The sequence below is a fragment of the Polyergus mexicanus genome, unplaced genomic scaffold (genome assembly GCF_030449975.1).
Source record: "Polyergus mexicanus isolate NDT 795.1 unplaced genomic scaffold, iyPolMexi1.0 SCAF_17, whole genome shotgun sequence".
Classification (NCBI taxonomy): Eukaryota; Metazoa; Arthropoda; class Insecta; order Hymenoptera; family Formicidae; genus Polyergus; species Polyergus mexicanus.
Window position 1 is genome coordinate 2,633,496 of NW_027223337.1, and position 12,113 is coordinate 2,645,608.

Sequence of the window (12,113 nt, forward strand, 5' to 3'; positions counted from 1 at the left end):
AATAAATGGTAAACATCTTAAATAAATGGCGCTTCGTGAAGCAGAATAATACAGCGAGTAAATTAGCAAGCGCAAATATATCAATCAGTGTCTCAAAACGCATCCGATGTAAATATGAATGAAGTCGATAATATAAAAGATTATAATATAACGATGGTCGCATTCGTCTGATTCATTATCGCAAGATATGAACTCACTTTCGCAGTGGTATGACTCCTTGTTATAAAACGAAAATTGTTGGTGAGAAACGCGGTGAATTCAACCGAGAACGGAGGACGCGAATCCGGAGTGGGAAAAATTTTACGAATTATGAATGGATGTAGTGCCAATGAAACATATGTCTATGAACCGTATTATAAAAATGACGTTAGTGTCTATAAGATTAAAAATTAAAGTGTATATTAATACTTACAGAATGTGAAAGTATTGGCAATTCATATTGAGTTGGATTAATTAATAAAGTAAATGTCAAGATAGTAAAAAAAGACTATCCAATCTCTGAGAAGTCTCAGTAACGAATGAGCAAAAACATCCCAGAAGAAAGGACAGGATCGACGAAAACTGAAACAATGGAAAACAATAGATAACAAATCCATATCAATAGAAGAATTTAAAAACATAGAAAAAGTGAGGTTTAAAAACATGAGAAAATTAAAAGATACGTTAAACACAATTGTTAATAATAGGGAAATAGGAATGGTCAAGAAACTGCGTATCTTCCTGTAAGTTAATGCCATTATTTTGTTGCTTAATGTGCAACATTTCTAAAATGTATCTCTTGACATAGGAAGATTCCTTATTTAAAATTTGGACGTTGTTCCAATCAAACTCGTTGTCTTACAAGACATGAAGAGAATTTAATCTCTTTTACGCGGGATGGGATCAAGTGCGATCTTCGGACTGGGAACGAAAGAGGGTTAATAATGGCTTGATTTAATTAATTAATAAAATATAATTTTATTCATATTAAAATAAATGAAGTTTAATATAATACATGATTTCTATATAGAAATAAAAAATAACATTGAGGGTTATCAATATGTGTGAGTGTTTGTGTGTGTTTATTTTTTCGCTGGTGTTATATTAGTATGAAGGGCATCAATCAGAGCAATAAAAGAAAGATTCTATCCTTAAAATTAAATCTCTGGCTGGTTATTAGAATATAAAAATATGTAAAAAAATAAAAAACATGTGAGTAAGAGTATAAACGAAATTAAAAGATTATTGAGTGAGAGAATAGTGGGAGATCTTCTAGGTCGTGATATTAATTCTAATAGGGTGATTCTGCTTTTAGGTCAGGTAATTTATTTACAAAATCTTGAATTGTCTTTTCAAAATTGTCGGATTCAAAAGGCTAAGGAGAAGAAGGGGATAATTCGTCAAGGACGATGTTGGATTGGGAAGAAAATGACCTAGGAGAAAATTGATATAATTTAGAGGGAGGAGAAGAGCATTACACAGGAGAATAACTGAAAGGAAAATGGAAGGGTGAATAAGGAATAGTGGATTTGGGGTCGTACGTGTGTGTTTGTGTTGATTGCGACTTATGATCATTATTATTAAATCTATTAATATATCTAATGATTTTATTGATTTCATTTATTCTATTATCATATACATAATTCTATTAATATTTATTAATTATGTTATTAATTCGCAATTTGCGATCCGCGGGAACTCGAGCTAACGCTCTCCGAGTTCTGCGATAGACCCGATTTATACGCCTGGTTCGAGAATTTAATCGTTTGGCTGAAATGGTTTCCGCTATACAACCAGTACAAAAATAATAATGTAATAGAATTTCTAGTTCGACAGAAAACATTATGCGTATAATAAAAATTGGTTTATAATGATTTACTTTTTTGCTAGTAATTTAAAAAGTGAGAGGAGTTGACAATTTTTTTGTGATAATCCTCGATTGAATGACGTGTTGTGGTTGGTTTCGCAGCTGCGGGTTGATTCAAAGGTAATGCTAAGCAAGAACACTGATTTAAACTTCCTCACGAACTAAGATGTCTAAATACAAGTAGAACGATTTAATTTTAATTCGTTAAATTGTAGGAGGATCGCCACTTCTAAAATTAGAGTACACTCTCGATTGTGCGGAACTGATTACAACTAAATAATAAGTATTAGAGTCTTACGAGTTCCTTATTTTATAATTCCTTTTCGAGAGTGTATTCTAATTTTAGAAGTGATCCTCTTAAAATTTAATAAATTAAAATTGTGTCAGTGTCTTCATTCGGCGAGTGTTTCTCTTACTTTTCGTGTCTTTACCCGTGGTGATCGTTGATTGTGAGCTCGATATAATTTTAAAGGTCCCTTGAACATTACCTTTCTCGGCGGATTCTCGCGCATGATCTGATTAGAAAAGATCACATCTTATTTCCTTATGATTACTTTTCGGTATTGATGCAGCTGTATTTATTGAATATTTTGTTCACAGAATTTTATCATTATTGATGTAGTTGTATTTGTTAGATATTTCATTAGAAGAATTTTATTATCTTCTCGGTATCTCTTTATTCTTTCACTGAAAAATTCTATAGTAAGGGATATATTGATTTTTATTTATTTCGAAGAAATTAGCGTGGTTTCGTCACCGATCTTCTTGCATCTTTCTCACGGTTACTTGTAGATATAGTTATTGCCAAATGATTAAGTGTTTAAGGAAGTGTGTGGCGCAAGATGCTCTGTTTATTGAACGATTCATTTTTATCATCAATTGACATTGATCATTGTCTTAATTTCGCGGAAGGAAAGAATCGTGAAATCGGCTGTGACAAAAGAGACGTTTACATTGTCAAAAGGACAGCTTGATTGAGATATGAATCCTCGATTACAATTGCATTTGAAAATTCAACAAGAGATTCAAAGAATTTTTCGCATAGCAAGGGATTTAAATAAATTGGATGACTGATAGTTGGAATGGACTGGATACATGGAAATGAAGAAAAAAAATCAGGAGAAGGGATGAAGAGAGTTACAAATTTAACTAAATCTATTTGTGAGTATATGAAGAACAATAAAGGAATCCACTCTTTAATCGCAATAATTAATTTTTTTGATTTATTATGTTGTGCATCTGGAGAGGCACGGTAGTTGGGATCGTTTGCCGGAAGGAATTTAGGAATTCGGGCTCCGCCCGAGAACCACTGTCTTTATTTGATTAGAAATGACACCTTTGCATTTAAATAAATATATTAATATCTATATTAATATATAAATATATTAATCTCTATTTTATTCGTGACTTGGCTTGATTACAATGTTCCCACACTTTCGCTCGCGTCGCGTATCGCGATAACGGATATCTTAACGTGCGCGTGTCTAGAGTCGAGTTTCGGTCTCAAGACTCGCCTCTCGCTTCTTCGTATATATTTCTGCCGACTGCGTGGCTATTCAATATTATAATAATTATTGACACTCGCTTTGACACTCGCGGTTGTTAGAGATATTGCTCGCGTAAAGGAATAAAGATTGCCCGTTTGGTAGTTATTGTGACTACTATTAATTAATGATCAAGATTGTCCGCGTAATATTAATGGTAAAGACTGCCCGCCGTTCTTTAGCGGTGGGCCTTTTTATTAACTCCCCTTGGCTTCCCGGGAGGGGGTCGTTTAGCGACAAGGCTGTGTGTCGTGTCGCTTGATTTTGGCAATATCTGGATGCAAGCTAAGAAGTTCTAAGTAGGACTTCTTTGCTTGCACTTTCGCAATTTCTTTATTCCTTTTTATTTCGCTTTTAAGTAGGACTTCTACGTTGCATTTTTGCAATGTCCTTCTTCCGCTTACTCTGATTTCCGCGTTTTCGCAATGAAATGATTGCACGGTCGCTCGGGCTTCGCGCGTGGCTCGCGTTGTCAGCGCTTTGTTCGGTCAATGCTCGTAACGTGATCTGTATTCGCGTTACACGTTGAGCAATCATATAAAATAATATGTATTTAGAATAATATATTTAATAATTCGTGTATAGCCTGTTCGGGCTATAACAATTATATGATCACCTGAGTGTAAAATATGAAAGTTTTTTTTAAAGAAAAAATGTATTGAGGACCGAACTAGGTTTCCGAGCGTGCAATCACATTATAATCATTAGCTAATCTTAGTGTATCCTTTTATTGAACAAACTACAATAGTTTTATTGAAGAATTTTTAATCCGTTATTTTATGAGTCAAAATTTATGATAGAATTCATGTAAGAAAGGCAGCGGAATTGTAGTGAACCCAAAAATGAATCAGAAAATGAAAGGAGTAAACATTGAATTTCGTTTGACAGATAGATAGAGTGAGCGACGGGGGCAAAGCATTCAATGAAGAAGGACATGAAGCTATGAGATTAGTATAGTGCATTCAAGGAAACATAACGAGACGATTCTTTTCTGGTAGGAGAAAATGATACGTGTTTAGAAGGAGGAGAGATGTTGTCAGAAAAAGAGCCTCCTGCAACGGTATCTGCATAAGAGCGAGATGATTGTCTATGAGAATAAGTACTGATCGTGAGAGAAAACCTTTGATGGTCTGATAAAAGGAAACAATGAGAAAGAAAAAGAAACTCTTCAGATGAGGAAATGCTAAGAAAAAAAACGAATTCTCTTAATAATATATCCCTCACTTCAATGACAAAAATGTTTCTATGAGTGGCATTCGATCTGGATTGCAAAATTCAAGCAAAAAGAAAAAATAGCAGGATAGACTCCTTTATAATTGGTATATTTAAGAGACTTACTATTTAAGAGGGTAGAAATAAGAATGTTGACTACTTTTCTTATTATGAGAAAGACGAAGACTTTGGCATGATCAGCTTTGCAAACTTCTACATCATCTTTGATGATGACATTCATCAGTTTTCCAACAGTACCGATGCAGCAAAGATCCTGGATTGTCAATATACTATACATGGACATTTAAAGGACCTTCTTGATTAAAATTAGAATAACAATTATTGATAATACTATCCGATAAGATAATTATTTGTCCCGTGATTGAAAAGGGATTTACCCCACCGTTTGAAATGTTCTAAATCTTGTTAGCCATCAACTCGAGGACAGAGATATGTCCCACTCTGCAATCGTTTAGAATTGCGATAGATTTTTTGTACAAAGATAAATTAATAGCATTTAATAAACGACATGAAATCGATGTAATTTTTTTATAAAGTTTACTTTGTTTTTTTTTTTTTTATTAGGATTGAAAGATGATGGTGATAGAGAGGAAGAAGAGAGGAAGCCTCTCCAGTATCAAAATCATTGTCAACTTTTATGTAGAAAGCATTTTTCTGGAAAAGATCTGACTTGTCAAGAAGCGAATTCCCAATACCTTGACATAGATAGACTAGTTTCTCTATAGATTTATTATCTGACACCTTCCAAAGTTTATAGTATTTCCGCATTACTAGAATTTTCAGGGCAGGTGGACATAATAAAATATACATACGGCTAATGAATAAAAGTGTGCAAGTGCGTAAAAAATTTTACAATAGATAACAAAGAATGATGAAACACAATGGGCTCTGTTTCAATGTGGCCAATACATCAATAATATACAATAAGTACGCGAATAATTAAGAGAGTTTGCAATAATTTTTAGAAATTGTTGTCTACGAAGCAGCAAATTAAAAGAGCACTCTGATACTTTGATTCAAAGCAGTAGTCCAGGAATAGACTGATATAACCAGCAAAACTTTAGCAATCATTTGCGTACATCCCAATACAATGGTGGACATAGCACGAATACAACCATCTTTATTATTGCGTGTTTATCTCGTCAATCGTAGGAGCTGTAACAGGAAGCACGTCAATGTTTTAAATTTCTAGCAGTACTTTCAATGCATTGCTATCTCTTCTGGAACGCTATTCGCAGTACTGATAATACCTGCAGTAAACAACTAAAAACAGTCTAAATAACTATATCGTATTGTACTGCAGTTTTAAATGCAGAATTTTTTTTATGAAATAATAAATCTGAATAAACTGTAGCATAAATGTTCAGAGTTTTGTTATAAGAGCTTAGAAAATATAATACAATCGTGGTGATTTCTTGTAAAAATAAGTCAAAAATATAAAATAAAATTGTTTCATATAATGCTAATTTTTTGAAAAAATTGATTTTGAAATTTGGGAAAATAATAACTATCTACGCATATATACGTATAATATATTACGCATATATAATATGTACGCTTTTTTATAATTTGAAGTAATTCTAATAATCTTGCATCATATATATTATCGAATTCGTCTCAATAGCGACTACTAATACATAAATACAATACTAATATATAAATAAAAATACAAAATTTTAGTTTGTATATTGAATAAAAATGGGAGTGTGTGTATGTGTATGTGCGTGCGTGCGTGCGTGCGTGCGTGCGTGCGTGCGTGCGTGCGTGTGTGTGTGTGTGTGTGTGTGTGTGAGAGAGAGAGAGAGAGAGATTGATGGATCGATTGATTGATAATTTTTATTAGTTTTTTCAGCTATTTGTAATACAGATCTAGTTCATATTAATTACATTATACTCCTTTAACAATTGCTTAAACAGATCATTTTTTACATTGTTTTATCTCAGCTGATAGGGCAATATACACCTTTACTCTTTCGTACAATATACTCTTTTTGTGCATTAGTTCATAGTTCTACAATACAAAATTGTATTGCATTGTCCTCAACTAACAGCATTGCACAATCAAAGATAGAGAGAGATGGACCGATTTGTCTGATTTTTACTAGCTTTTTTTAGCTATTTGCAGTACAAATTCTCAACCTGCAGTCAATCCAATCTCCGACAATGTTATGCATGATTCTTTATCTTGATATCTGATGCTATATCCTTTTTCTTCTGTAGTTGTTATTTAGTATCCTTCCAGCCGCCTCTCCACTTTTCCTACTGTATCGCCCTTTTAAATGTCAGACATTCCGGAAAAAGAATCATGCTCATCACTTATTTTCAAATTGTATGTTTGAATCTTAAACATACAATTTACACATCTTTTGTTTGTCGCCGTGCATACAATCGCTTTATGATTTCCTGTACATTTGTGGCATGTTTCACTTCATATATTGTACAATTCTTTACAATATGATAATAACCTCAGCATTTAAAATATCTTTTAATATTAATGTGATTAAATATCAGACACTTTCCCAATCCTACATTCAGTTTTGCTTCACTCAACATTATTTCTTCTTTACCTCTTCTTCCAGATTGACTTTTAACTATTTTCTTCACTATTCGCAATGAATTTCTTCATTCTTCGCGTCAATCTTGTTCTGCTTTTCTATTGTAATTATTAAATCATCATTATTCAACTTCATTTCTTTTCCGCCACTATTAACAATTTTTATCTTAGGTTTCATCCACGGTGATTCAATAACTTTGAAATTTTCACCCAGCTCGGCTTGTACTGTAGCCTTTAATTTTTCCATTTCTTCTCCAGTCTCACAACCCAGAATCACTGTTCCCTTGCTTCCTTTTTTAGCTTCTTTACTTCTACAGGCATATTCTTGATGTCTACCTTTTTTCTTATCAATTTTCAAAATATTTTTCTTATTTCAGATCTATACCAGATCGATATGTGGAGAAGCTAATAAGCGCCAATGTTTTTTCTCAAGAAATTGTTAAAAATACTATCGAAAGCCATACCGCATTATTGAATAAGGCTTTAAAAGAATCTACGGTAGATATGTCACGACACCTAGCCACGTCATATCTTACTGGAAGATGGACGGGAATGAAACAAGCTGAACCCAATATAACACGATGGGATACTGGAGTTGACTTACGTTTGTTACAATTCCTGGGGAAAAAAAGTGTTCAAGTATCACCAAATTTAGTAAGTAAACTTATTGTTAGTATAAGAATGCATAAATACGAAGCATTCGGAAATTAATCTCCAGTAGGCTTGCAAAATAAAATAAGAAACAGGAAAAACATTTTATTATATATAAAAGTTACTTATATACATTATTATATGTATATATATATATATATATATATATATATATATATATATATATATATATATGTGTGTGTGTATATTCACTATTTATTGATATAATCACCATTCAAATTGAGATATTTGTCATAAATGCGGCACATTTTTTTGTATGCCTTCATCAAAGTATGTAAGACTGGAAATGCCATGAAACTGGGATCTCAGCCAACTCCTAGCACTGCTTATCAGTTTTTCCTTGCCTTCACTACGTTTCTTGCCACACTTTCATGCATATGAAAGTCACTCAATGCAAGATCGAATTCTCATTATACTCCATAAGTTTCGAGGATTTTTTGACCATCTCATAGCCCGGACCTTTCGAGTGACTTTTATCTGTTCACACATATGAAAGTGTGGCTGTGTAGGAGCGCAATAATTCGAGAGCAACAAGAAGTTGATGAACAGTGCTACGAATTGGCTGCAATTCCAGTTTACCGGCACCGTACTTTAATGAGGACATACAAAAAATTGTGCCGCGCTACGACGATTGCGTCAATTCGACGGGCAACTACGTCGTCAAATAGTATATATATATATATATATAGTATTGCGTCCCTGCGGGTCGTCTGTGGCCGTTATTCCTGAATCTGCTGTACTTGCCTCCGGGAGAACGTTGCTAAGGGTTGTTAAACAACGGCGGACATCTGGAGAGTGATACACACTTAATATATATTTAAAATGAAACGCCCTGTATATATATATATATATATATATATATATATATATATAATGAAACACCCTGTATATATATATATACAATATATATACACACAGGGTGTTTCATTTTAAATGCTCCAGGCAAATATTTCGAAAAATATAAAAATTATGGAAAAACGTTTTGAACAAAAGTTGTTTGGTTCGAAGAGGGATAAAAGATACTGTCATTGGTTTGACTTTGAGTGAACGCGCCATGGTCATATGAAGTTCAACTTTATATTTTTAAATAGAATTTTCTATATTTTTTATTGCATATTCTTGTAACTTACCTCGAGAGCTTTTCAAAACACTATAATAAAGTATTTTTTAGTAAGTACTTTTTGAGTTATTTTATATTTTAATCTGACATATTTTGATATCAAAAATAAAATATCTCGTAAAATATTTAGTTTTCGATAATCTTACCGCAATACTTTTATGTACAGAATAATGAAACAAACCAATTAATATAAAAAAATAACCGTTTTTAAGAAAAAGTATGTAATAATTTACAATGTGTTTTTTTAAAACAATTATTTGGTTTTTTTATACTAATTAATTTGTCTCATTATTCTGTACATAAAAGTATTACAGTAAGATTATCGAAAACTAAATATTTTATGAGATATTTTATTTTTTATGGCACGTTCTCTCAAGGTTAAACCAATGAAACTATCTTATGTCCCCCTTCGAACCAAACAACTTTTGCCTAAAAAGTTTTTCCATATCCTTCATATTTTTCAGGATATTTGCCTGGAGCGATTAAACTGAAACACCCTGTATATGTATATGTAAGTAACTTGTATATAATAAAATGTTATTTCTGTTTCTTGTTTCATTTTGCAAGCCTACCTGCCGATTTGCGAATAGCTTTCGTACATATTATTTTGTATCATTATTATTAACTATTCACGCTATTTATGTCCAGCACGTATGGAAAAGATTTTACGCACTATTTCAAAATTAGCTATTACGAAGTTCAAATGTATATATCCAGATAGCCAAATTTGCCAAGAGCGTGTATCACAAATGTATGTTGCATATTATGCCAAAACTTTGGCAACAGATAAGCATAATCTGCCGTTCATTGCATACCGGAGACGTATCTGTGAATCGCCGCTTGGTTGTTGTAGTGTTAAGGACCAGGGACGTCGATTGATGTCTTTTCGATTTTTACGCTAAGTTTGTTGTATGCATCATCCCTAAACTTCACTCATAATGCAGCGCAAAAAAAAAGCACGAGAACTATATACGGGATAAAAGATGAATTTAATGAAATAATTAGAAAAATCAATAAAGTCGACATAAAATAGCAAAACGAGCCAAGCGCGGTATCAAAGGTGCAAATATTTATTATAAAAGACAATTTCACTAAAATATAAACTCGCGAGAAACGGATGTTTCGGCCATTTTTTGGCCATTTTCAGCGTACGGAATTAATAAAATTAAAATTAAGTATTAGGCGTACAACTTTGCTTCCGCCGTTTTTTTCCGAAATTCGAGGCTTTATTGTAAAAAACTGGTTATACATTTATGATTCGTTTTGAAATTGCTTGTTGAGTCACTCCCAATGATCGTGCCAATTCTTTTTGACTTTGACTCGAGTCTTCATTAAGTAATGCCTCCAATTCTGCATCTTCGAAAACCTTCTCTCTTCCACCGCTATGTCGGTCTTCGATGTGAAAATCACCGTTCTTGAAGCGTTGAAACCACTCACGACACGTTCTTTCACTAATAACGGCTTCACCATAAGTATTTGAGAGCATTCGATGAGCCTCAGCCGCAGATTTCTTCATATTGAAGCAGAAAATTAAAACCTCCCGCAAATGACGAGAATTTGGCTCGTAAACTGACATTTTCAATCGAGAATAACTTTATGATGCAGACAAAAATCGACTAATGTTTCTATGGGGTTATGTTGACAAATGCCCAAGTTTATTGCATGACGTCTATGATCTATTTATTTCGACCACTACTTACCGCTAAAGCCATCTATAGGAAAACGGCGGAAGCAAAGTTGTACACCTAATATAAGCGTGTAATTGAGTCTTAGACGGTTAGCAGGCGCATAGTTATATACAAACGATAAAACTGGTAGTAGATAGCACAGATTTTTTCACAGTAAAGGCAAAAAAGTATTCTCTGTAAGGCATCCCTGTCATTACGGGGATTAACAAATCCTCGATTCTTTGGAAATTAAATTTAACATGGCGATACGTTAATTTTAATTATGTCTATAAAATAAGCGGAGCGGTTTATATCTGAAAATTACGCGAGAGAAGGGCGTCGAAAATTACAGTAGTAAAACTTACATGTAAAAAAAGTAATGCTCTGATCGACAATAAATAATGGAGATGTAAAACCGGAAAGAACTCGACTCACTGACTCACATCGCCGCAACAATGACCCTAAATTATCGTTAAACGAAAAAGGTGAGATAATAAAAACAAACGTTGCTGATACAGATAAGCAACGGCGCAAACAATTAAATTTAAGAAAGTTGTCGAATACGGTGAAATTTAAAAATACCATAATAATATAAATGCCAAAGTAACATGAGATAAATGCATCATAACTAATAAATTTGAAACTATTATCAGGTCCGGTAATATAACATATAAATATAGAGAAACAATATAAAAATAAATAATATACAATATACAATATACAATATACAAAGTCGGTTGTCGGTAAAGATAAAAAAAGTACGGTAAAATTTAAAAAAGAGCTAATAATGTGAGTACAGATGAAATATTTTATAAATGATGAGTTTATGGATATTGTCAAGTCAGTTAGCATAACTATATATATGGAGAAATAATAAATAAAATAAAACAAAGCATACAATATACAAATGTTGTCGATAAAGGTAAACAACGGTGCAAACAGTTACATTTAAAAATTGTCAAGTACGGTAAAATTAAAATAAGAAATAACCTTATAAACACGTTACGATGAAACATGAAATAAATAGGGGAAAATATGGTAAAATCGAGTACTTTTTAGATTTGTCTTCCTACAAAAAATCTGAGAGTAAAAAAAATTTTGCCGATCGTTAATAATTTTTAGTGAACTTTAAACTATAAGAACACAAGGCTAATTACGAGAAAAAAAATTTTTGGTTAGAATAACAAGATTTTGTGATGTCAAAATACCCGGTTTTGTCCTACCGGTAAAATCAAACCGGGTAACCATTTGAAAATGTGTTACGTCCGCCGACTCCACAATACCACTGACAATAAAAATAAGTCTTTCGGTAAATAGAACATCTTGCACCACATAACGTTTTAAACTTTAAACATTTTATCATTTATCAGTAAATATATCTATGAGTAACCGCGAGAAAAACAAGAAGAAATTAGGCCGATCAATAGATATTCCATATGTATACTTTCCAGCGAAAGAACAAATAAACAACGAAGAG

The 12,113-nt window shown here is 32.7% G+C and overlaps 1 protein-coding gene across 7 annotated transcripts in view; it reads left to right on the forward strand.

Moving 5' to 3' along the window:
• The window catches only part of LOC138940761 (2-oxoadipate dehydrogenase complex component E1), a 216,627-nt gene that overhangs the window by 85,036 nt on the left and 119,478 nt on the right, over positions 1 to 12,113 (forward strand). For all 7 annotated transcript variants that reach the window (XR_011448047.1, XM_070309952.1, XM_070309951.1 and 4 more), the window contains exon 7: positions 7,555 to 7,831. Coding sequence is in view for 6 of the 7 variants with exons in the window: in XM_070309952.1 (XP_070166053.1) it covers positions 7,555 to 7,831 (277 nt within the window). In the remaining variant the exon portion in view is untranslated. The remainder of the gene's footprint in view (positions 1 to 7,554; positions 7,832 to 12,113) is intronic.